This window comes from Hyaena hyaena, unplaced genomic scaffold (genome assembly GCF_003009895.1).
Source record: "Hyaena hyaena isolate Hyena2069 unplaced genomic scaffold, ASM300989v1 scaffold_32, whole genome shotgun sequence".
Classification (NCBI taxonomy): Eukaryota; Metazoa; Chordata; class Mammalia; order Carnivora; family Hyaenidae; genus Hyaena; species Hyaena hyaena.
In genome coordinates, this window is record NW_024080663.1 from 1,482,410 (window position 1) to 1,507,599 (window position 25,190).

The 25,190-nt window shown below is 39.8% G+C and overlaps 1 protein-coding gene across 2 annotated transcripts in view; it reads left to right on the plus strand.

The window, feature by feature from the left end:
• Positions 1 to 5,737: 5,737 nt before the first annotated feature.
• Positions 5,738 to 25,190, plus strand: part of PLPPR5 (phospholipid phosphatase related 5) — a 125,967-nt gene continuing 106,514 nt past the window's right edge. For both annotated transcript variants that reach the window (XM_039228459.1, XM_039228460.1), the window contains exon 1: positions 5,738 to 5,974. In XM_039228459.1, coding sequence (XP_039084390.1) covers positions 5,738 to 5,974 — 237 coding nt within the window. The remainder of the gene's footprint in view (positions 5,975 to 25,190) is intronic.

Here is a 25,190-nt window from a genome sequence, read left to right on the forward strand (position 1 = left end):
CAGTCCTTGGGCTTACCCATCACTTCACTGACATACTCCTACATCCTTATCCTTAATAATTGTTTAAAGTTATTCTCAGGGAACTTGAATATTTTGAAACTTCCCCCAATGCCATGGACCCATGGATTTATATTTAATCAAGCATTGTGAGTTTTTTTTAAATGATGAAAACATACGGAAAAGAATCCAAGTTTCCAGATGTGGAAACAGACCAGACAGCAAAAAATCAGAATTTTTTGAGTTGGAACTCAGTGCTGGGGAGAAAACTCAGCAGTCACCTAGATCAGGCATTTTCTCCTCCTAATTATGATATATATTCTAATGCAGAGTTGCCCAATGCTTTGATATTTCCAAAGCATTTTATAAACATAAGCTTTTCAATGTCTTTGTAAAGATTCATTAGCCTGATTTTACAAATGAGCAAACTGAGATTCAGATAGGCTGACTGCCATGGCCACAAAGTATTATCATCATGTTCCAATTAACTCTTCCTAACTCAATAACTTTTTAATTTTAATATAGGAGTGTTCAATTGATAACATATTAAATTTTTCTATTCTTTCCCAGCTTTAATGTCTCATAAATTTTAACTCTTTTATTTAGTCCATCAATTTCAGGCCATCGATTTCAGTGCTACATAAGTCGATTTAATATGTGCTCCAATAAAATACATACTTGGTTTGTGATAACTGCTTTGAAAGTGAAAATTTAAAATAATACTGGAAATGTAGAAGAACAGAATAAGCTGTGATGTAGTCACAGAGTAAGGCACTTTAAAGATATCTCAGGGGTCCCAACTGAAGATTAATACTTCCTGATCAGCTCAGAAGTTTCTGGCCTTTGAGATAAATATCCCATTACAGCTGGAGCCTACAGATATACAAATTACTACACTAGCTTGTTTTCCTTCCTGTTTTCTTGAGAATGCAGCTACCTCCTTCATCAAGCACTAAAGATTATTCTATGAAGATGCAGTGCACTATAATGTCAATAATAAGAGGTCAGGGTGTAATCCCAAAGGTCCTTAGCTTTCTTTAGATGCCGTATTTTTTAATTTATATGAACACAATTTAAGCCCTTCTCTTGAGTTAACCAGTCTTACATCTTCATCTTATTTCTTATTCACATTTCTGGGATGTTCTCTGTATCAAATTGTTTGAGACTTAGTAAACTCGTGTATTTGCTCCTTTTCTAGATCCAGTTCAATAAAGATCTGTCAAGATACTGCTTTTTGTAGCTTAATAATTATTAGCATGAATTACCAGATGCCTTTACTTATTCTGAAAGCAATTACCTGGCCCATTAAAAAAAATCTCTTTCCAAATCTATTCCCATTAGATTTTCCACCAATCTATATGTTAATATTTAAAGTTCCTCATTAGTACAAAGTCATCTAACTTTTCATGCTCATGAATCTCCTCAAACACCTCCAGCTCAAGTTTAGCATTATGTAATTTTCTTGTTGTTGTTATTGTCATTGATTTTGTCATGTTGTCGTCAAAAGAGGACTCTATTTTTTTGGAGAGGGTTCCTTGGTTTGTCTTATGTAAAGTCTTCTGAATCCTTCGTACCTCACCATTTCAGCTATGCATTGAAAGTAATGTTATCTTTTTTCTATTTTTGCACCATGGAATGAGAAAAGTTCAGGAAAATGCTTCAGCTTACCTCTGAGTTACTTGAAACACATACAAACCCAACGTTTAATATTCTGTATTTTCATTTATCCTTCGAAATGCTCAGTCATCTTTGACAAAACCATTCTAATGGTAGCCAAGCCCCTGGATGTTAGTGGAAAATCTCAGTCCACCTTTCCTGATACTCACAGATTTATTGCACAGAACCCCATTGGTAATAATCTTGAGGGCCTAGGTTCATTTCCAGTTCCCTTCCAGGAAGCACCTTAGATTTTTCAAAATTAAAGAAGAATATATGCATTTACTTGGCTATCCACAAATAGTCAATGCATGGCTTCCCAAAGACCATTCATTCAGTTGGTCTTGACACTGCTATCAGTATAAAGATCTACCTCAAATTTTTGTACATTTGTCTTCTGTCTGTGGACGAAAAGTTATAAACCATATAGACAAGGACTACATCTTCTTGCTGGTCTAGCACCTTACTAATTCTTATTAGAACAATAGTATTGAGGTGGGAAGATGAGAGATATTGCAATTGATAAATGACTCCCACAAGATTTATCTCAGTTATTTATCATGGTTCATGTTTTATGGGTAAGAAGCACAGTAAAGATCATAGTGGTTGTTAAGACATGTGCAAATAAATATAATATGTATGAGTCACCAGAAGTTGGAAAGTAAAAGTTATAAATACCACTTTTTGTTACTAGATTATCTACCTTGGTAGGGGCTGAGATGAGGAGAATTTACAGGACAGGACAATGTTTTAAGAAGAATTGCCTGGACAATGTTTTAAGAAGAATTGCCTGCTATAATATATTTGAAAACACAATTATGTGCTTAAGAACTAAGTTAAATTAAGAATTTAGGCAAGGATTCTAAAGGATTAAATATGAGCAGTGCTATTGTTAATCTAGAAACAGTAAATGGTAGATTAAATGGGAGGATTCCCAAGGATTCTTTGAAGTTGAAAACATATATTTTGGAAAAGAATTAGGTTAAATAATTTATAAGAAAATAAAGTGAAGAAACATACTAAACAAGTATCTTCTTTGGGGAAGTGCTTTACATGTTATCATTTAATTGTCAAAATAAGTAGAAAGATTAGTTCATTTTGTCCCCAAAAAAGCTCAGAGTCAGGAAAGTAAAGTAACCAGCCCAAGGGTACATAGCTCATGCTCTTTCATCCACCTCACATCATTTCTATGAATAACCAACCTGCTCAAATATTCATGGAAGTTGAATTTAATGTTGGTATCTTTATAAAGTGAGTTAAGATTCAGTATTAACTCTGAATTTCAGCATTGAATCATTAGTCAACCATGAATCAGTCAACAACGCTATTTGACTGTCTATGTCTAATACAGACAAATGATGGAGATATTGAGGATTCTGAGGGAAAATAATATCTTATGCCTGAGGCGGATGGCATCTGAAAGAGAAGACAGAATGTGCATAAATCTATAGAAAAATGTATACACGTACAGAAATATGGATACACCCAGAATCATTTTGTAAGCGAAAAATTAGAAAGAAAGTGACTGGCGATAAATGTTGGAGTGACCTGAGTTAAAGTAGCCCAGATACGTTTATGTCTAGGAGTCAAATTTCATAAAATTTAAACATGATATAGGTGATCACTATGTGTCAGACATAAGTGATCATCCTTAGTTCTCGTATGAACCTTGTAAAGTAGGTACTAATATGATCTCAGTTTTACTGGTGATGAAACTAAAGCAGAAAAAAAGAGTCGAGTATGCTGGCCAGGTTTCCAGTGCTGGTAAGTGGCAGAGCTGGGATTTGAACTGAGGTGGTACCAAAGTTGCTGCTCTTACATTAACCTTATACCTTCCATGTCAGTATGCCATGTAAGTGAGCAGTCTATGTTTATCTTAGGACGTAAAGATTATGATTCCCTAACCCTTGACATAACTTTTACATGTGAACATACTTCACCATTGTTCTTAGAGGAAAACAGTCATTAATCTGTTCAACAGATATTTACTGAGCACCTACAATGTGGCATACACCCCTCATGTGGGGGGACAGAACAGTGAACAGGACACAGAAGGACCCTGCTTTGTTAGACTCACAGTACTAGCCACTCAATACACGTTAACAATGCAATACAATGCATTTTAATTTAAAAATAATATATGTTTTCAGTAGCTTGGATAAATTACCTACATCAGTTTCATTAATCCAAAGTTACCCTTAAAATCTACTCTTAAAAATTAATACCGTTTTTCCTCCAAAATTTCTATTAAGTAGAAAGATTTTGGGGATTCTTACATAGAATCAGGGGAGCAGTTCAAACACTAATACAGTCTTAAAATGATTCTCTGAATGGGGCATTAAATCATGTATCTTTGTAGTAGTTATATTTTCATAACATGGTATGCCATTCTTGTCCATTTAGGGAACCGTTTCCTCCCACTGCCCCAAACTGCTTATTATACATGTTGTTCAGTGTCTTTTATCCAGTAAGTAGCTATTAAATGATGTTTAATAACATGTGGAGAATCAGGTATCCTACATTAAAGAAATTCACACTGACATTACTTCCCCCAAATACCAATCATTTGCCAAATTTAAATGGCCTTATTAGCCTACCAATGTTGCTTTTTCCTATGATAGAGACCCACCACTAAAACTCATCAAGTACAACCCATTAAAATGAATGAATATTCCAGAAACCTGCTAAAGTAATCTACATTTTAATGAGACAAGAAAGGCTCTAGGAATATGTTCATTCCCTTGTCTCTTACATATGTTTCCTTACCTGCCCTCTAGGGAGGAGGATGTGAGCAGTGTCTGGCTCCGCTAAGATCCTCCCTCACCTCCACCCCCACCCCCAAGTTTGCTGCCTAAGCTTGCACGCAGGCAACCACATGGCATCACGGAATGGGCTCTTTACATACATGCAGCTACTTACAGAGCTGTGCATACGCGTGTATGCCCATGTATGGGTGTGCTTCGTACGCCTGTGATGGGAGCCCGCGTCGGTCTCCCTCTCCTTTCACCTGACTGGTGGGGAATCCCAACAATTCCCCGGAACTCAGGGAATAGTGAGATGAGGTAAACAGCTCTTTTCCGTTCCCTGGTGGCAGGCACCGCTGGATCCCAGGAATCTGCAATGCCTCTTCTCACTAGCAGCTAATAAAAGGAGACTGGGAAGACGAGCAAGTGGCGAATACATGAACGAGGGAAGGGCCGTGGGACAAAAAACGATGCTTCGGGAGCTACTGAACTATGATTATGTTTCTACACACAAAGCCCTGGGAAGCAAGAGGGGAGGCAGAGGAACTCTGAATGTAAAATGCTCCGAGATTATTTTCCTAATTGTGCCTAGAAATCACCGCCTGGCGCGTGCCCTGCGCGGGGTTAAGGAACCCCAGTGAGTGCCCGCCGAAACTCGCCGCGCGGCATCCGGCGCTTGGAGCTTCCGTGGGGTTTGCGCTTCGAAGACGCGTCCACGCACCATTTTCCCAGGCGGTGTGCGGGTTTCTTAAACAGCCCAGCTGCTGCCTCGGAAAGGAGTTTCTAGAAGCTCCTTCTCTACTGCCTCCCCTCCCCCTTCTTTTTTTTTTTTTTTTTTTTTCCGGTTTTTACCCCCTCGAGGAGCTTCTCCAGCTCCACTGCGTCCGCCCTCCGAGGGGGTACAGGTGCCGCTGTCCCGACTTCTGCCGCCCGGTCCGCCGACGCCGCCTCCTTCGGGCGGGCCTGGGGGCTTCACCCGGCGCTGCTGCATTGTGAATGCACCGTCTCTCGCTGGGCGCTGCGGCCGCTGCCCGGCGCCCGGGACACCTCGCCCTCCCGCGCGACCCCGCGCCCGGGCGGGCGGCGCTTGCGGCGGGCGGGGGGCGGGGAGGGGAGAGGGGGCTCGTCTGGGGGTAGCCGCCTCCTCCGCAGCCTGCCGGCGCCTCGAAACCCGGACCTGCCTCCGCCTCTTCCTCCAGCGACGCGATCCCTCCTCCCGCGCCTCGTCCTCCCGCCGCCCCCGCCGCCGCGCCCCCGGTGGCTGCCTCGGCGGACCCGGGAGGGGGCCCGCCGCGTCCGCCGCGCGCTCGGCTCGGCCCGGCCCGGCCCGGGAGGCGTGCATGCCCCTGCTGCCCGCGGCGCTCACCAGCAGCATGCTCTATTTCCAGATGGTGATCATGGCAGGGACGGTGATGCTGGCGTACTACTTCGAGTACACCGACACGTTCACCGTGAACGTGCAGGGCTTCTTCTGCCACGACAGCGCCTACCGCAAGCCCTACCCGGGCCCGGAGGACAGCAGCGCCGTGCCCCCCGTGCTCCTCTACTCGCTGGCCGCCGGGGTCCCCGTGCTCGTGGTAAGCCCCGGGGTGCCCGCCCTCGCGTCGGACTCCCTCTGTCGCCCCTCACCTTCGGGCTGGAGGCCCGCGCCGGGGTTCGGGGCGCGGCAGCTTTACCTTCTAAGTTCTTCCAACTTGTGGGCAGCCCCTTCCCCAGAGGACATTCTTGTAGGGCGCGTCAGGGGTGGGTGCGCAGGAATCCCGCGCCTCTCCCCACATGCCGCCCCCGCACGCCCTGCTGTGGCTGCAGTATTGGGCGGCGGGGAGGAGGACGACAGGGAAGGGGGGCCGTGGGAGGTGATGCGTGGGGGTCGGGGCTGGGGAGGAGGTGAGCCCTCGGGATGAATTTTTACTTCCTCCCCTCGGTGGCCTTGCCCCACTGGCCGCCTGCCCTGAGACCGCCGCTGGAGGACGGGCGGGCGGGCGAGGAGGAGCGGGCATCAGCTGCTGGGGTGTGCAGGGGACTCCTGCTTCTCGAGTCTGGGCGCCTATTCCCGTTTTACCACCGCCTTTCCTTTCGCACGAAAAGTGCCCGTGGGACGAAGCTGACCAGGAAACCAATATCTAAAAAAGAATGTTGAAAACTGCTAAATGATGAGGCTCCATCCAGCAGCAGCGCTTGCTGAAAAGCAGGAGCTGTGTCCAAATTACAAGATTCATTTAAAGGCTGCTCCAGCCTCTGGGCAGCTTAAGTCCTCATCTCTGATAGCTTTGCTTAGACTGCCTTGGGGATTTTTGGACTGTGTGTGTGTGTGTGTGTGTGTGTGTGTGTGTGTATAAGGACACACACATATGCATACGTAATTATTAGAAGGTTAATGGTAATAATTTACATGTGAATATGGTGCAGTTATTGGTAGAATTGGTGTTTCTTCAGGAAACCTTACGGTTTCTCTGTTACTGTCAAAGTATTGGAGGTTTCCTTCCAGTGGTACCGGTTCTCTCTCTCTCTCTCTTTCAACTCTCAAAAGATAACAAATAGGAAATCGGAAAATGAAGAGGAAAGGGAAAAGGAAAGTTTTATTTTAGTGGTTGAATGTGTACATTTTAACAGTGAATGTTGGGAACATCGATGATATATACTGGGTTGGGTTATTCATGTTTGCTTTGATTTCAGAGAAATAACTTAATATTTTCCCAAATAATGGGAAGTTCCTAATACACATAATGGAATTCCACCAAGGAACTTCTTGATAACTTCAAAGTAACTTCGTTTATCACAGGTACCATGATAGTTGACTTTATATCCTGCTCCAGTATACTGGTTTGAAAAGTGTTAGACCTTGCACCAAAAAATGTTTTGTTTTGTTTTTTAATCTTGTTATTTGCTAGAAATCCACCTTCATGTTGATGTTCTCTCTCTTCCCTTTGACAAGCTGAAAAAGGAAAGAAAATGTAGTCAGTGTAGGGATTCTTTCTGCTTTCTGCAGATGTTGGGTGTTCAGGCACATGTTTTCTGGGGGACTAAATAGCTCAGGGATTTTTTTTTTTTTTTTTTAGAAGAAAGCCTGTCACTTTCAGGTCACTGGTTTGGTTGCGACCATGATCAATAATGTCTGTGACTTTTCTCTTGGTAATTACCATTCTGTATCTTATTTAAATGAGATAGCACCCTTCAGATCCTAACCATCCATCCATGGTGGCAGGTGTCAGCTAGAGACAAGAACATATTGGGCCAAAGATGTTGATTATTTCATACTTAGGGGGAAGCTAGGAGGAGAAAGGGAATTAGTCATTACTGACTACTTTGTGCTGGGCACTGAAAAGTCATAACTGTACTTAGTCCTCAGTGCATTCTTCTCCAAATAATATTTGAGGGCACTGAGGATCAGATAATACAATGGAAAGAGCTGAAAATAAGGTAGGTAGGTGTGGTGTTTGGAGGCCCACGGGACTGACACCCAATGCCATGGTACTTCTACTACTTCCACAGAGGACAAGAGAAGGCTGATGTGGGAAGCATCTAGAATAACAATTGAGAGGTTTTAAGAGGGAGGCTCTCACCTGATTCCCATCATGTTTTGACTTTCAGTTATTTAGTTGCAAGAGAAAGAATTAGGGGGATCAGTCTGAAGAGAAGGAAGTTTTGGGTTTTAGAGGCTAGCTGCACTGCTGGCCCTTGTTTTCCCTTCTGCTTTTCCAAACACTGTGTTCTCACAGTGCGAGAGGTTGGGAACAGTAATGGCAGCCCTGCCTTTCCATTCCTCTCGAGAACACCGGCTTGGCACAGTCACTTTATGTGAAAATAATATTATTAATAATAATACTAGTAATGCCCATGATTTATCGAGTTATATACCTTATACCCATTTAATAGCTACATTACTTATTAAAGCAATTATTATTATTATTGTCACCTAATATTTGCAAAAACTGAAGCTTAGAAAGATAAAATAATTGCCCCAGGACCAGGGCTAAAAAATGTCATACTCAGAATTGTAACCCTACTATGTTGAACTCCCAACCTGAGTCTTTTCTATTGTAATGTACAAATTCAGCTTACTCGTAAGGCATGCTTCTGAATAAATGCCTCAAAAGGTCTCTTTCCCCATCTCTTACATTTCTTGGGCTATAGTGTTAAAGGTTCTTCATATTGTATATTTTTAGCCTTCAAATGTCATTTTTAATTCTTTAGATTAATTTGAAAAGTAGCTCTCCTCACTACCACAATTTGTGGTTTTGTTTCATACTTGCTAAATTCATTTATCTAAAAATCAAAAGCAATATATATTTTCAGTTTTATCACTTTTATGTGATGTTGCTTTGGGGCCCAGGTTTGAAATCTAATAAATTTGGATTCAGATTCAAAGTACCTCCTGCTGCTGTGCTAACTGTTGGGAACCCTGCTTGCTGCCTAACCTTGAACAACTTAGTTTAATCTTGTTAAGCCTCAATTTTCTAAGTCTCAGGATTGTGCATATTAAATTAGATGTAACACATAAATGTCATCCTTGGCCCACAGTGGATACTTCATAAGAGATGAGATCAGTAAATCATTGCCATTATTCATGAAGTGATAATTCAGTAAATGTTTATTGAACTTCTGTGTTGCAAGACAGAGTAGAGGTTATAAAGGAAATTTCAGAAATAAACTAAACTCCTAAGGAGTTTACAGCCTAATTTGGGAAATCAGGTAAACATGCCAAGATCATCATATAAATCACCATAATAGAAGCACGTGCACACACACACACATACACAAATGCATACACACTCCACAAAGACCTCTGGTGGTTCATAAGAAGATCAGATCCTTTTTATTTGGAGGGGTAAGGAAAGGCTTCGTGAAGAAAATGGTGGCATTTGAGATGTGACTTTGAAGAAGAGTCTGGAATGGAGTTTGAGTCAGGACATCAGAGAAGCAGCTACATGGACAGCCACTTGGTAGCAGAAAATGCAGGCTGTACTCTTGACGCAGAAGTTGGTTTGTCTTGTTTCTCAGAATGGTGTGCAGGGAACACAGAAGTTATACGGCTGAAGAAGAAGACTCGGGTCTCATTGATGAGTCCTGGAATGCCAGGCTGCAAGCTGTTCTCAATTTGTTGGGAATGGACTAGGGACACTGTCTGATGGGTGGTGTTTTAGGACATTTTGGGGACAATAAAAATACCGAAAAAGAATTTTAAATGCTTTATCCTCAAGTCTCTTTTATGTGGTGAGATATGAGTTTGATTGTGTTTTCAGAAAATGCCTATAATTTGGGCTCATTTACAAAGACAGATGTCTTGTTCAGATTGATCTGTATAGCATTTGCTAAAGCACCACATATGGAATTTATGGACAGAAATTTAATTAGTGATCTTTGATTTTTTTCATTGATTGAGAGAGCTGGTGATGACAGTGGTTTCTGCTCCCCAAATTTGGATACAGTGGCCATGAGCAGCAATGATCTCATTGCTCCTGAGATCATTAAACAACACAGGTGATTTGAAGGAGACCAAAGCCAGAGCATTCCTCTCGTAGAGCCAGAACCAAGGCAGAGAAAACCAGCAGTGAGCAGGGCAGGTATGAGGGTAGGGAGCATCTCTGATTCCTATGCCTGCGTTCTCAGGAAACACCCTTTGGACCCTGAGATTCTGAGGGATATAGCTATGCTGCTATCCCAAGGGTATTGCATCAATAAATGTGGCAGAGATACATGATGACAGAAAGACATCCTGTATCCAGAGCTCCAGCTTGTTAGATCAGAGTGCCTAAAGCTTTCCCATAGACCTCTTCTCCTGTGAACCTTCCCTTGATGCTTGGTCCTATTTTTACTCCTAGAACTCATGCCTGTGGCCTGGTGCAGGAGCAGCACCGATATGGATATCAGACAAGTCTGGATTCTTATCTGCATTTCTCTCACTCACTATATATGTGACCTTGGGCAAAATTTTCTTATTCATAAACTGTAGATAAAAATGCCTACCTCTTGGAAGGCAGTGCGTCTAAAGGTTAAGATCACAGACTCTGGAGTCAGACTGCTTGGGTTTGAAGCCCAGATCTGCCACTTTCCTGCTGTGTGAACCTGAGCCAGTCTTTCTAGGCTTCAGTTTCTTCCACTGTAAAATGGAGATAATGTGAGTATTGGACTCATAGGATTATTATGAATATGAAATGGGTTGACATATATGTCAGAGCAGTGCCCAGCTAAGTATATGTTACCTACCATTAGTCCTCTCCAGGTTGCGATGATTAATCAAGATAATCTATTTAAGACACCTAGCAAAATGTGTTTATTAGTGGATTCCAGGGCTGATGAAATATTAGAGGTGGCCAGAGGCCACCTGCTTCAGTCCACTCCCCTACAAAAATTGGGGTATCTGAATAGCAAGAATAGCAAAAATCAGAACTCTGTTATTGACATCAAGTCAATGATTCCTACCTTTGATTCCTCTATTTTTTTCAAGTAAGCTGACACTAGCTAATATTTCCTATGCACCAGACACTGCATTAGATACATTTAATGCATTACTTTATTTAATGCTCACTCTTGTAGTACTTTCTTTAAACACAAAGACTGTCATTAAATCCGCTTATAAATGAGAAATGTGATGTTTTGTGGGACTGTGTATCAGATCTGTGTTGAGTTATATAAGTCCATTCATTAATTTTACCTTTGGCTTATGAAGGATAGTTGGATGTGAAAAGGGGAGAGTGCCATCCAGGAGTCCCACAGTGCCAGTGCCAGAATCATTGAAGCCCGTGCCTCTAGTTCTTTATCCTAACATGTTAAACACATCATTGCAGATTTTTGGTCATAGTGATGCAATACTAGAAAAGTCAACATTTTCTCAAATCATTTATCCTCAACGTCAGCTTTTCTGGTTTGATCAGAAGCTTTGTGTTCCTGTGTAGATAATGGTTTCAATGTGTGGTGTAGGAGATTGTTTTGTTTCCTGTTAGGCTTGAAATGTTGTGGAGAGGTGGGTGGCGGCGGAAGGGATTCAGAAATATTTTTGTTATTCTGATCTGAAGGCATCTTTCTTATCTCTGTAGCACGCGCGGACACAGTGCTGCAGCACCTGCATTTATGTGATACCACCCTTCGGTTCTCGATCTGCCACACTACAGTGTATGGAGAGCTGAGGCGGCTTTATTTATAAGGAATGTTTCTTAAAGATTTGGGGTGCAGTGAACACACTGAAATTGTGTATAAATACTATATATACACATATGCACATTGTATACAAATACACATGCCCATTTTTCTAGTAAGAGTCTCCATACTTTATCAGATTGTCAGAGGTATCCAAGCTTCCCCGAAAGGTGGATCCACACTTTGAGGGTTTATGAATCTGGTTAAACACCTCCTTAGGTCTGTTAGGACCTTGCTTCACTTAGATATTCTCATTCATATTCATTCATTCATATTTTCCCTCCCTCCCTGTATTCCTTTTTGTCTCTCTTTTTCCCCAGATCTCCTCCTCTTTGCATACTGATGAAGAGACGGTGATGCCAAGGGGAAGGATGAGGCTGGTGTGAAAACCAGCTAGCTTTCCTCTGCTTCTCCTTCTCCTCTCTCTCTCCTTTTCCTTCTATCTCTCCTCCTCTCCATCCCTGTCTCCCTTTTTCTCTTCCGGTCTTCTTTGCCCCCTCCAACCCTTATCACTTGGTAATCCCTGTGGCTTTTTTGAGCCAGTTACCTTATCTGAAAAATGTTGACTCATTTCTTCCTACGAGCTGCTGTGAGTATCAAATATGTGAGAATACACTTTGGAGACAATATGAGGAAAACATAATGTGAGTGGATTACATGAGTTACGTACCCAGCTGGTCACTGGAGATGGTTACGACTATTTATAGCATGACTGCATCTCATTCATTTGTATAGTTTGAAAACAAATATTTCCAGGGAGCAGTATGGATACCATCTATTAAGTCAGCATTGTATAATATTAATTTTTAAATTTGCATCATCCCCAAAAGACATTATTTGTAAAGGTTTTAAATGATGATAACACACCTATTATGTACTAGGTACAGTGCTCTTGCTTGAACATGTATATAATAAGTGAGACATATTTGTTGACCTTCAAGAGTTCAGATATCATGCATGAAGTTATACCTCCAAACCTCCGTTTTCTTGTCTGTAAGATTGAGGTAATGATACTTAACATGATACCTTATAAGAATTAAATATAAGCACTCAATAACTGATAGCTGCTCTTTTAGCAGAAACGCTAATAGTATTTATTGGTAGTGCACAGCAAAATGACATCATACTTAATCAGTTCTTTTGAATGAGTGAGATAAACCATTTACCTTTTACTGTACCCCTTTCATAAACTCTGTGCAGTAACACATCCAGGGAGCTTAGGCAGTTCACTCCAGCTGGTAAATGACACATCCAGGATCTGAATCTATTACTTTTAAGTCCAGTGCTCTGTTGGCTACATGCATTTTCCCACTAATTTGATTCACAACATAAAAAGGCGGCACTCCCAGAAGGCAGGGGTTAGTTAAAGCTTATCGATTATATATCAATGTGCTGTTTACAGTATCCATATGTTTGTTCATGTACAACCAGACATGAAAAGGGGATGTTCAAAGACATGTTCAAAGACAAAACTTCATTGGCTTTTAGAATCAGTGGAATGACCAATAGAATAGCTCAACATTCCCATTCATACAAGAGACAAGTTCTGATCTCAGAGATCTTAACCTGTAGTTAAGAGGATCCTTTTAACAGACTTTGGGAAATCATAAAGAATATCCTTTAGATGGAAGATAATTTAAAATATGTGAGATGGAGTTCTATATTTAGTACTATTGAAACTATTTCTCAGAATGCCAGGTTTCACTCAGCAGGCTGATTACTTTTTTAGTTTTATTATGACAGATGTAGTTTGAAAATCACTGTCAGTAAAACAACGATTTTTTTTTGTTGTTGTTGTGAAAGAGAGTCCTAAAGATTTTTTTCCAGACCAGGTGCATTTAAAACTCTAAAGGCAGTGTTTTGGTGAACATTTCTCAGTGAGAGAACACTTGTGAGTGAGTGTGTGTGCGTGCAGTGAATATATATGTGTGTGTGTGTGTATGTGTGTATAGTGTGTGTGTGTATATATGTATAGTGTGTGTGTGTATATATGTATGTATATATTTGATCTGTAATAAGCTTGGAATTTCTTACATGGATTAATTTTTTTCTTCCTTGCGTCTAACCTGTATAATGCTCCCCCATCCATTCCCCCTAAAAAAAAAAACAAAAACTTTCTGGAACATTCTGCCTTATCTGTTTGGACCTCGCACGAACTCCTTTAAGCAAACCTCTTGCAGACCCGCAGATAAAGCAGCTACATTCTCTTCTATGATTCTTTATGTTCTTTAACAAATTATGGTATTAAAATAACCTTATATTTTTGCTTTATGTTGCATTTATTTTTATTAATGTTTCCATCACTAGACTCGAACATCTCAAAGTCAGGGTATTGTAATCTGTTTCAAGCTGATTTCATCATACCCAGTCTCTTCGGTTATTTTTGGTAGATAAGGTGTCCAGGCATCAACTGAAGTTTATGAGGATGATGTTATAATGACCGAATTCTGCTGAGCAGGCAGTTACATAACCATTCATTAAAATAAGCAAAATAGTCCATATGCCCTGTCCTATAAATTCAGTGAACTGGTAGTTCTTTATCCTTTGTGGTGTTTAAGTGTATGAAGCCCTGTATGAAAAGTTCAGCACAGACAAGGTGGGATTCTGTGCCCTCACACTAATGTGCTTCATGCAGGAATCTTCCTAAATCAATGGCCGGATTCTAGATGCACTGAGAAGAAGCCATTGGGGTATCACTGGAGTCCTATAGTTTGTTCATTCAGTATTGGGGAACTAGTTTAGTCAGTCCGCATAGCTTGAAAATATTCAATTTCACCAGTAAAGAGTCTATTTTTAGCATTCATCATGTTAATTAAAAATAATTACTTTCATCAATAAAAAATCATTTATATGCATGATGTTAATTAAATTAGTTATTAATTAACATACAGATAGCAAAAAAGACTTGTAGCAGCCTCTTTGGATTGGGACTTTTCTGATAAAATGCTGGTGACTTCCCAGGACTTCCTTCCTCATTCCTTCTTTCCCTGAACAAATATTTGGTGAGCACTTTCTATGTGTAGTGTACCTTGAAAAAAGAGCTTCCTTGACTTGCTGCAAATCCAAGAACCAGGATTAAATTAATCTCTCCCTTCTTTGACTCTTTCAAAGCAGTATCATGAAATAAAGGACTTATGAAATCATAGGTTAGTTAAATACAAATGTAGTCCTGACATATCTACGTAATACCAAAATAGCTTGTGGCATTTCCTCTCTAAGGGAAGCAGGATTTGTGTTGATATAACCAGAACCTCTCTTCTGAGTAAATTGTGTATTGTGTTTCTCGTGTGATGATCCCCCCTTTTTTAAAGAGTGCTTTCAACCTTGCCAGCAAAAACTGTACTTTTCTATCAATACTTTTTATTGAGATTTCAGATTTAGCATTTTCTCACACTGGGGTGCACAGAAGCACTTTTCACAGTGAGAAGCATCTTATATTTCCAGAGATCTCATCAAAGCAGAATGCCAAGTTTTCACAGACACCAAAATTGAGCAGTCTTGGATAGAGATAGTGCACCTGGAGCCTCATGTTCTAATTTATAATGAAGTCCTGACATTTCCAGTTAAAATACAAAACAATATCTTTGGGTTGGTGACAATGACCTCTTCCTTCACAAATGCCTTAACAGTGTTGGGTTCGCTCGGTTACGGTTACTAAACTGAATGAAGAGACTTAGTCAAAACTACGTGACAACCCTTTTGGTCTTTCACAAAGAGACCTTTGTTTCTTCGTCTTTCTGGGTCCTAATCACATGATGATTTGGGGTACTCTTTTTATTTCTCCTGGTGCTAAGTCTAGAATCCCGATAATAGGAATCCAGTAGACACTTTATTCAAGCCACACTCTCAGGTTCTTTCTGCCATTCTAGTTTTGGAAAATATTTGTGAATCCAATGTTAGGAGGTGTTTCTTTGTAGCTGGAATACTTTAGTCCTGAAAGCAGCCTTAGAGATCGTTTAGTTTCATCTCTTAATTTTTAAATGAATGGCCAGAGAGATTAAGTGACTTATCCAAGGCCGTGCAACTAATGAGGAATTACACAAATAGCTGTCATATTGGTATATAGCATGCATTGCTGTAAGTACTTTACATGTATTAACTAATTTACTCCTCACATCATTGGAGATAGACACTATTGTTATCTCAGTTTACAGATGAGGACACTGAGGCACAAAAAGATTAAGCAGCTAAGCCCATGACCCCTCAGCAAGGAACTGGCATAACTCAGCAGAATGGCAGATACGTGTTGTTAACACAGGGATGGTCCGTGTCCCCTTTCCAATTTGTTTTTCCATCTCTTGGTGGGGCTAAGTCCATCTGCAAGGGATCGCTCTACAGAGCAGTATCAGTTGAGAGAAAGAAATGAAGGCTATGTGATTATTATAGTAGCTTTTTCCATGTGGCTTTTTAAAAAAAATTTTCTTTTAATGTTTTTATTTGTTTTTGAAAGTCAGAGAGAGACAGCACGAGCAGGGTAGGGTCAGAGAGAGAGGGAGACACAGAATCCGAAGCAGCCTCCAAGCTCTGAGCTAGCTGTCATCACAGAGCCTGATGCGGGGCTCAAACCCACGAACCATAAGATCATGACCTGACCCGAAGTCAGACACTTAACCGACTGAGTCACCCAGGTGCCCCTCCGTGTGCCTTTAAACTGTTGACTGAAAAGATTTCACTGAATATTACGGTTACAGTTGACAGTCGGTGATAGTGAAGAGGTGTCGTAGCAGATAAGGAAAAACAGTGCTTGGTTCTCAAATCATTTGGTTCCATGATGTCTTCTTTTAGGCTTCTAACATCAGATCTTTTCAGACAGAAAGTAAAATTACATTTGAACTTGCTACAAGTGGATGTAACAGAAAACTACCCATTTTTGATGCACAGATTCCAAATTCTTATAGTGTGGTTTTAACATAACACAATATGATATAATTATAACATCTAATATAATTAACATATAGCATATCTACTGCACTCAAGGCAGAGTCAGTATGTTAAGTTAGGCAACTAGTTTGAGGCATGGAAGAAATACTCAGTGATGTGTATGTATGTACATATACACATTTAATTTATAAAATCAAATATATATATTTCAAGGAAAAACATAGACTTTTAATATTTATGTATTTTGAAGTCCTTTTTCTTTGAGGGAATTAAGGATACTCTTAAAATGATTGTAGAAATTTTGGGTCCAATCCTGTAGTGCCATTTTATGGGAAACAGCAGTAACTTGAGAAATCAGTTCTCTGCTGTGCTGTGCTTTGTGGTATTTTCTCTGCTCTTCATTCTCATCTGCTTAAATACTTCCCAGCCTTTACTTTGGGCAGCTCAAATCCCACTTTTTTCATGACTCTTCCTTTGATGTCTTCTCATCAACAGGGATCTACCTATCTTTTAAAATCCTTTTTGAATAATAGTCTGTCCTCTTACATCTTTCCATAAAAGTAGAGTTGCAGGTATGGGATGGGGAGCTGTAGAGAAAGCAAGACAAAATAAAAGGAACAGTAACAATAATGTGTTACTGTATGGAAATAGTGAATGCAGTTGGTAGGTTTGGTAATAAATTTTGTGTATTCAGGTTTTATGATGATCTGAAATTAAAATGAATGAGAAAGAAAGAAAGAAAGAGGAAGAAGAGATGGAGGTAAGGAGGGAGGGAGGAAGGGAGGAAGGGAGACTCCCTGGCCTGACAGGCTGTGACTTTTCCTCCTTACTTTGCTGCTTGCTAACTTTGAGACCCTGAGAAACTCAAGTAGCTTTCTAGCCTCTGTATCATTAGATATCTGGGGTAGAAGGGTTTGAGCTCACCTGAGGCAGAAGACCGACTGACTCATGGCTCCTGAGGTAGCCTTTTATGTGACTGAAACAAGTGTCACTAGGACACTTTACCTTACAATGCAATAAAGTCTGTTTCTCTGCGTCATCTGCTTATGGGTGTCTCACCACTTGAAGCCAAATAGAACAACCTAGATGGTCTCCCACTGTAGGATGTTATTTTTCAGTTCTCTGACTCTTTGTTTTGAGACTTAAGTGTTTTCATCTTCATATGGCATTGATTTGAGTCCATTTTGCCATTCTGGCTCTCACATGTGACCTCACTGGAGATGTGCTGTTTTTAAGGCACGACATCAGCACTGAATGATGTATTTCAGGTGTACTTTCACCCCTGACAAATACATCAGAAGTGCTGCACTTTAATGCATTAGCCTTGGGGTCAGTATACATTCTCCTCGTGGTCAATTATCTCATCTGTAAAGGGAGTAGGTTAAACTTTTCTTCAAGTAGACAAAAACACGGGATGATGATGGACACTGTCTCCCTCCCATGACCACAGCAGACATTGCTAAAAGATTATGGCATTTTCTTCCCAACTGAGACTGACCTTGGTTTTCAATCCTTGAGGTAGAATTCCAGGCGACATCACTCTCTGAAGCAAGCTCCAGGCTCTGAGCTGTTAGCACAGAGCCCGATGTGGGGCTCGAACTTATGAACTGTGAGATGATGACCTGAGTTGAAGTCAGATGCTTAGCCAACTGAGCCACCCAGGCACCCTTGAATGGTGGACTAAAGAGTACATCATCTTCCATTCTGTTTTGTAAATCAATGACCAATACGTTTTACATAGGAAATTTGTCTATATGATAAACTAGAAAACTACTTTTGATATTCTGATGTAGGATTCAGCTAGCTGGCAGAGTTTCTAAATGACATAAGTCATGATTTTATTATCACTTAGATCTCTGAATCATACTCTACATTTTCATTAGTAATCATAAATTAAGAGTTGAAAGATTTGACTCAATACATGGAACTATTTTTGAGAAGAGTTTCTTTCCTTAGAGAGTGATAAAAATTAGTGGTACTTTAGAAAATGACATTAATGAGCAAAGAAAGATTTAATGCTTCTTGGGAAGGCAAATCACGTACAACTTCAATTAACTTCAGAACAAACCAGGAAATGAAATTAGGATTTTATTGTTTATGGATACTTTTTGTTGAAATTTGGGATTTCACAATTAAAGTGAAACATCAAACAAGTGCAAATTATCTCCTCTCCCTATCCAATGGGAGCAAATGAAACTGCCTGCAAGCAACCACATTAAAGCACAATGACCTGGTGTTCAATAATTCGTTCCTTCATTTATCCATTAAAAAACATTTATAGAGTTCTCCCAGGAGAAGGCTTTGTATGTGTAATGGGCTCTGCGTATTCAAAAAGGGGGGAAAGGATCCCTGTCCTCAAAGAAATCAAAGTTCAATGTCAGTGAAGAGTGAAAATATACTAATTCTAAAAACTGGCAATGGGCCTGTGGGTAGAAGATAGAAGGAAGGATGAGAGGGATCTTAGAGGAAGTGAGGTTAGCTAGCCAGAAAGTGAGAGAAAGGCAAGAGCATACATATACAAAACATTTAGGTTGGAGAAACCTTCCCCAGTTGAAGGAACTCCAAGAATGTCTGGAATGGAAAGGTGGATAGCACAGAAGTAATTACGTTCAGAACATAAGGATGCTTAGTAGAAAACATTACGATAGTGCTCAGAGATTCCCTTACCAGCTTGAAGAGGTAACCCTTTGACACACATTCTGAACTCTTAGCCTCACTTTGGCTGTCTGCAAAATGGGACATCTAAGCCTGCCTGTGTTACAAATAAATCTATTTATGTGACTGATTTTAATTTAGTAAACTAAAAGGAAAACTTTAGACTATTGTTTTAGAGTTTTAAGGAATCTAGGGAAATATTCCCCACATCAATCTTGGAGGTCAAGTGTGTTCCAGAGGGCTTACGGTTTCCTACTTTAAAATAAAAATACTGCCACAAAATAATTTTTTAATTATACTAAGATAATCCCTCTGACACGCATATTACAGGATTTAAAATCATTATTTGCAACATGGACAATACTGAAATATCGATAATTAGTACAATTATGAAGGCATATGTTGATATGCACAATTAAAATTGGCAAGGATATTTTTGTTACTATTGATTGCTATGTTTTGCTTCTATAATAGGGTATCTTGACTTGCATTTTCTAAATTACATAGCAGGTGTGCTTACCTGTGTAGTAAATATCTTTAATTTTCTCATTTTAAATTGGAAGTTGAGGTGAAATATATGCATCTGTATGTTGCTCTAGAAATTTGAGGGCATGATATTCTGGTTCTTTTAGAAAGGATGGATTGAAATTTATGTGAAACCGCACAGTACTATTCTTGGTAGGTGAAATTCATATTTTCCAGTTTATGGTATTAAGGATTAAATGTTCTTGGTTTTCTTGCAAGATGCTCTATCCTTCTAAATTTAGTCATCTAATTAAGATTTCCATTCATGGGAAGTGACTTTAAAGAGCACATAAGACAGGCTTTTATACAAACAAGCTTTGATTGGATTAATTGGATTTGCATAAATTTTATGATGTGAATGTGCTAGTGTCTTGGCTTCATTCACTTAGAAAGGAGAACTTAAAGGAATTGGAAAGAGGAGACACATTAAAGGTTGCAAAGGAAGCATGTAAAAACAGCCAGGTTAATGGCATGGCAAGAACAAACCATAAGGAGCTAACACAACACAAGCTTTAGCAATATATGCACTGGCCAAGCCTAGAAAAGCTGAGCATCAGAAAAAGAGATGGGAGATTCAGACAGACCACAATATTTGGCTGGTTTTTTTTACCCCCCTTTTGGAAGATGGGTAGCCCTTGCACCTAACGTGAGTTTGATTACAGGGACTAAGGGCTGGTGGTGCATTTAGAACTAAGAAGGCCAAGACAAGATGGCAGCTTGAACTGTGGGCAGGCAGGCTGGGAAGTAGGTCTAACAGAGAGTCACTTGGTCATCAGAGACCAGTGCTGCCCTAGGGTTATGGAAGAGATCGCAGCCTAGAACTGGGACACTGAAAAGTAGGGCAGAGCAGGGCCAACTAGAGGAAGCAAAGACGTGGTGAGGTCTCAGGAAGACACACAAATAAGACAGGGCAGACCGGTCAGAATAGGCAAGTCCAAGAGGACCGAGGGACAGAACAGGGTGGTGAGATGAGGCCCCAGGCACAGAGTCCATGGCGATGAGGCTTGGCAGCCCACATCAGGATCACCAACAGCGGAGATCAGGAACCCTTCCCAGCAGGCAGTAATCAGAGCTCAGAAACAAAGTCTGAGCAGAGTTGAAAACAACAGATATGGGGTAATAGAATTAAGAAATCCTTCATATAGAACCAAACTTCGTACCTTACAGCTGTGAGTGCAGAAGTGATCTTCAGAGCATTCATTCTGGTATTTATGCATTCATTCATAATAATGTAACACCAACAATAGCAACGACATGACCCCTTACATTTGAATGAAGCTCTGTCATCCACAGGATGGCTCACAATAATCATGCAACATGGATATTATAATCACTTAGAGATGATAAAATCCAGGCTCAGAAAAATTAGATTTGCTCACAGTCCAGCAGCCAGACAGTAGCACAGCTTAGATTAGAACCTGTCCCTGATGTTTTAAACCTTTGTTTGTAAAGAACTTTGCAGTAGATAAAGAAAAGGGCAACAAGTGTGAAGATCATGAGAAGTGCTCTTCTAACCTCAGGAAGTTTACAGTCCCGTCAAGGATCCAGGCTCTTGCCGAAGTAACCTTAACATTTCAAAAACTCTTTCTGGGACTAAGAAAGTGCCCAAGATTTAGGAGGCTCTCAATCACTGTTTGCTGTATTAATATCTAGAGAAGTGGTGTGAAGAGAAGCCTAGTGAAGAAAAGAATCAATCTGGACTTAGGCCATAGAGAAAGCTTCTCTGAGAACATGGCATTTTAGCTGCTCAATGACAGGATGCTTCCTCGAGAGACAGGTGTGTGTGAATTTGGTTGGAAGGGATAGAGAACTAATATTTATGGAGGTAGATTTAGATTCAAACATTACCTGGGCTTGGATTCTGGATCTCCTACTGATTTGTATAACACGGGACTAGTTACTTGATCTCATTGATTCTCAGCTTTCTTATAGTAGGAGCTTATGGTCTAAAAGCTAGTGCTTTTGAATATGGCAATTTGGGGAGAGGCTAATTTAATTTTCACAATAGTCCAATCATTTTGCATTATCATCCTTTTGCAAAAGAAGAAACTGAGATTCAAAAAATCTTAAGTAACTTGCATTGAAGTTAAGTAATTTGAAAACAGAAAGTCTTCCTGGTTCCAAAACTCATTCCTTAAAAAAAATTTTTTTTAATGTTTATTTATTTTTGAGAGAGAGATAGATAGAGCATGAGTGGGGGAGGGGCAGAGAGAGAGAGAGAGAGAGAGAGGGAGGGAGAATTCAAAGCAGGCCCCAGACTCCAAGCTGTCAGCACAGAGCCCAAAGTGTGGCTTGAACTCATGAACTGTGAGATCATGACCTGAGCTGAAGTCAGAGGCTTAACCAATTGAGCCACCCAGGCGCCCCTGAAATCCATTCTTTTTCTACCACCCTCCAGTGACATGCAAGTGATGTATTGGGAGGATCCTGGGGGAGTTTTTCTTCCCTTTAGTCCCTGTGATTGTGTAAGGAGTTTGTAGAAGAAAAGAGTTAGGAACAAGTGAAAAGAGCAATAATTTATTTGTAATTGGAACAAATCTGAATACAACAATGAACCATAACTAATGGAGAAAAGGAGGCTTAGGGGATGAGATAAAAAATTCCATATGAACATGACATAGCTGAGATGCCAACTGAAAATGTAGCATCTTAAAGTAACAGGTCTAAAAATATAAACATATTCAACTAGTGAATCAAGATAATGTTTGGTTTAAATAACCAAGCAGAAAAATGTATGTCTTGTGGGTATTTTGAATTAGAGAAAACAGCTAGACCAGTAAGAACACTAAATAGAAAGGAGATGAAACAAACAAACAAACAAAAATACTAGGTGTTATAACATTACCTAACATTGAATTTAACTATTTTTCCATACCTCTTTTTTTCAATTCTGTTTTTCCCAAATTATTTTATAAGTTTATTTTATTACTTATTTGATGGGGGGGGGAGGGAGAGAGATAGAATCCCAAGCAGGTTCTGTGCTGTCAGCGCCAAGACCGTTGAGGAGTTCCATCTCATGAACCATGAGATCATGACCAGAGCTGAAATCAAGAATCAGACACTTTACCAACTGGTCCACCTTGATGCCCCCCAAATTATTCTTAATTGATGTAGGATTCCAGTGTATATACTATATTGACATCAGTGTTCTGAAAGACCAGACCAGCTGTTCTATGCAGAGAGCGGTTCCCTATCAGAGGATAAGACAACCCTTCCTTAGCAAATTATCTGCAAGCATAAGCCACTTATAGGGAAACTAACCTGATTAAAAATGTACCAGGAAGAAGGGATGCTTAAATCATGTCAAGATGAGGAACTAGATAAAGGAAGGAATTGGTTCACTTAGAAGAATTTATTAAACTTGCTGCATTTAAATAGCTGTGTCTATAAAAAGATTACTTAAGAATTCTAGTTGACCAGCAAAATACCATGGCCCAAGAGAAAGTACACTAGAAATTGTAGCTATATTAGCACATGTTCATAGGAAAATCATAACATTGCTTTCAGAGAGGAAGGTAGAAAAAAATAAAAGGTACAAATTTCATGAGTTGATTCCTTTGATCTGTTTGTTTTAATTAAAATACATAGGAATAATGGATAGTAAATGAGTTGTTGCAGATGTGATAGGCATGTCAGAGCTGGATCTAATCCAGGAACATTATAAGCAACAGGATAGTTGATTAAAATACCTGTCCAACAACTAGAGTTTCACATGTTTTTGTTTAATCCACCCACAAATATATGCTTGGCTGTTTAGTGGAACCTCTGTCATAGACCATTTTATCTTTTAAAGATTAAGGCACTATAATAAAGAAACATGATAGATGGTAGAATGTTTTCTAAAAGCTCTGCTCATATTTAATTTTATATTTTTACCTTAGAAGATCAATTACATATGTATGCTAAGTAAAAGCTTAAACATTTGTACCCATGATGTGTAGCTCTTCCCTCTGCTCTGGTTCCTCTGAAAACCCCAGGATTTGGTGAACCATCTGCAATAATGATGGGCCAGGGGATATTGAAGTGGAACCTAGCCCCAAAGTATCTAATAGAAATATAATGCAAACCATATTTTAAGTTTTATAGGAACCACAATTTTAAATATTAAAAATTAAAAATAGGTGAAATTAGTTTTAATAATATATATTACTTAAATTTATATGCCCAAGCTATTATTTCAATAGGTAACCAATATAAACATTTACCAATAAATTATATCCCATGTCTTTTTGTACAGTCTTTGAAATCCAATGCATATTTCCCATGTCTTTTTGTACAGTCTTTGAAATCCAGTGCATATTTTATACTTACCGCACATCTCAAATTGTACCAGCCAGTTTTTGAGTGATCAGTAGCTAAGTGCTCAAAGCTAGTGGCAGCTGTATTCACAGAGTGCAGATCTAGCCTTTTCCCCCCTGTTATTTGAGATAAACTTAGTCATTTCCTAGCCTACTTTTTCTCTAAGTGTGGGGAAAACTATTGAACTGATATGCACCATTTCGAACTGTATTTGAGAAGACACACCTGAATAGATTTTTGAAAATGTTTTCTCAAATTAACAAACACTTGGTTTACTGTAACTATTTAAAATAGGATTTTTAAAACATGATTTTATTCTTTTTCATTTTTTCCATGTTTATTCATTTATTTTGAGAGAGAGAGGACGAGCAGGGGAGGGGCAGATAGAGAGGGGGAGAGAGAATCCCAAGCAGGCTCTACACTTTCAGCGCAGAGCATGATGTGGGGATCAAACCCATGAACTGTGAAATCATGACATGAGCTGAAATTAGGAGTCAGATGCTTAACCCACTGAGCCACCCAGGCACCCAAAACACCATTTTAAATAAGATACTCTTTTTTTTTTCAAGGTTAGGAAAGAGGGGAATATGAAAATATTAGAATACTTTTGAAACTTAATCTTGGAACAGGGCATTTTACAGATTTCCCTTCCATATTGTCTAGCTGTGGGAGGGAAAGATTCATAGCTGTGTGTGGATTCTCCCCCACCGCCTCTTCCTTTTGGCAGCTCTTCGTATATGTTAAATAAGCTATGGAGAAAGGTTATTCATGGCACCAGTTAGGCATTCTTGCTTTTTTTAAATAATAGGATTGTATCTTATCTTTAGCATGAATGGTGGCAGCAAGTGCCTTAAAGACTGCAGTTCTATCATAGTCACATATAACTCTTAACTCTCTCCTTCCTTCCTTCCTTCCTTCTGTCCATCCGTCCCTCCCTCCCTCTTTCCTTCCTTCCTTCTTTCCTCATTCATTCATTCAACTCTTAGTGAATATCTGTTATGTACAGGCAGCTTGCTAGACATGGAGGTTAAACAATAAAATGGATCTCACAAATGCAGTGGGGAAATTGTGAAAGAAAGTGACAGATGCTAACATATGATGTCCGTCACTGCTCTCAAGAAGACATATTATTTATTCTTTGTTGGTGTGGTAGAGCTTGGACTCAGGTGTCTCAGATATCCGGGAGCATTCTTCTCTTCCTTCATTTTATGAAAGGTACTGATTATGTTCATGTTCCTGGGTGCCAGCCAGTCCTTTTTCCAAGAAAATACAAGAGAAGCTTATGTCTGTTTTTGT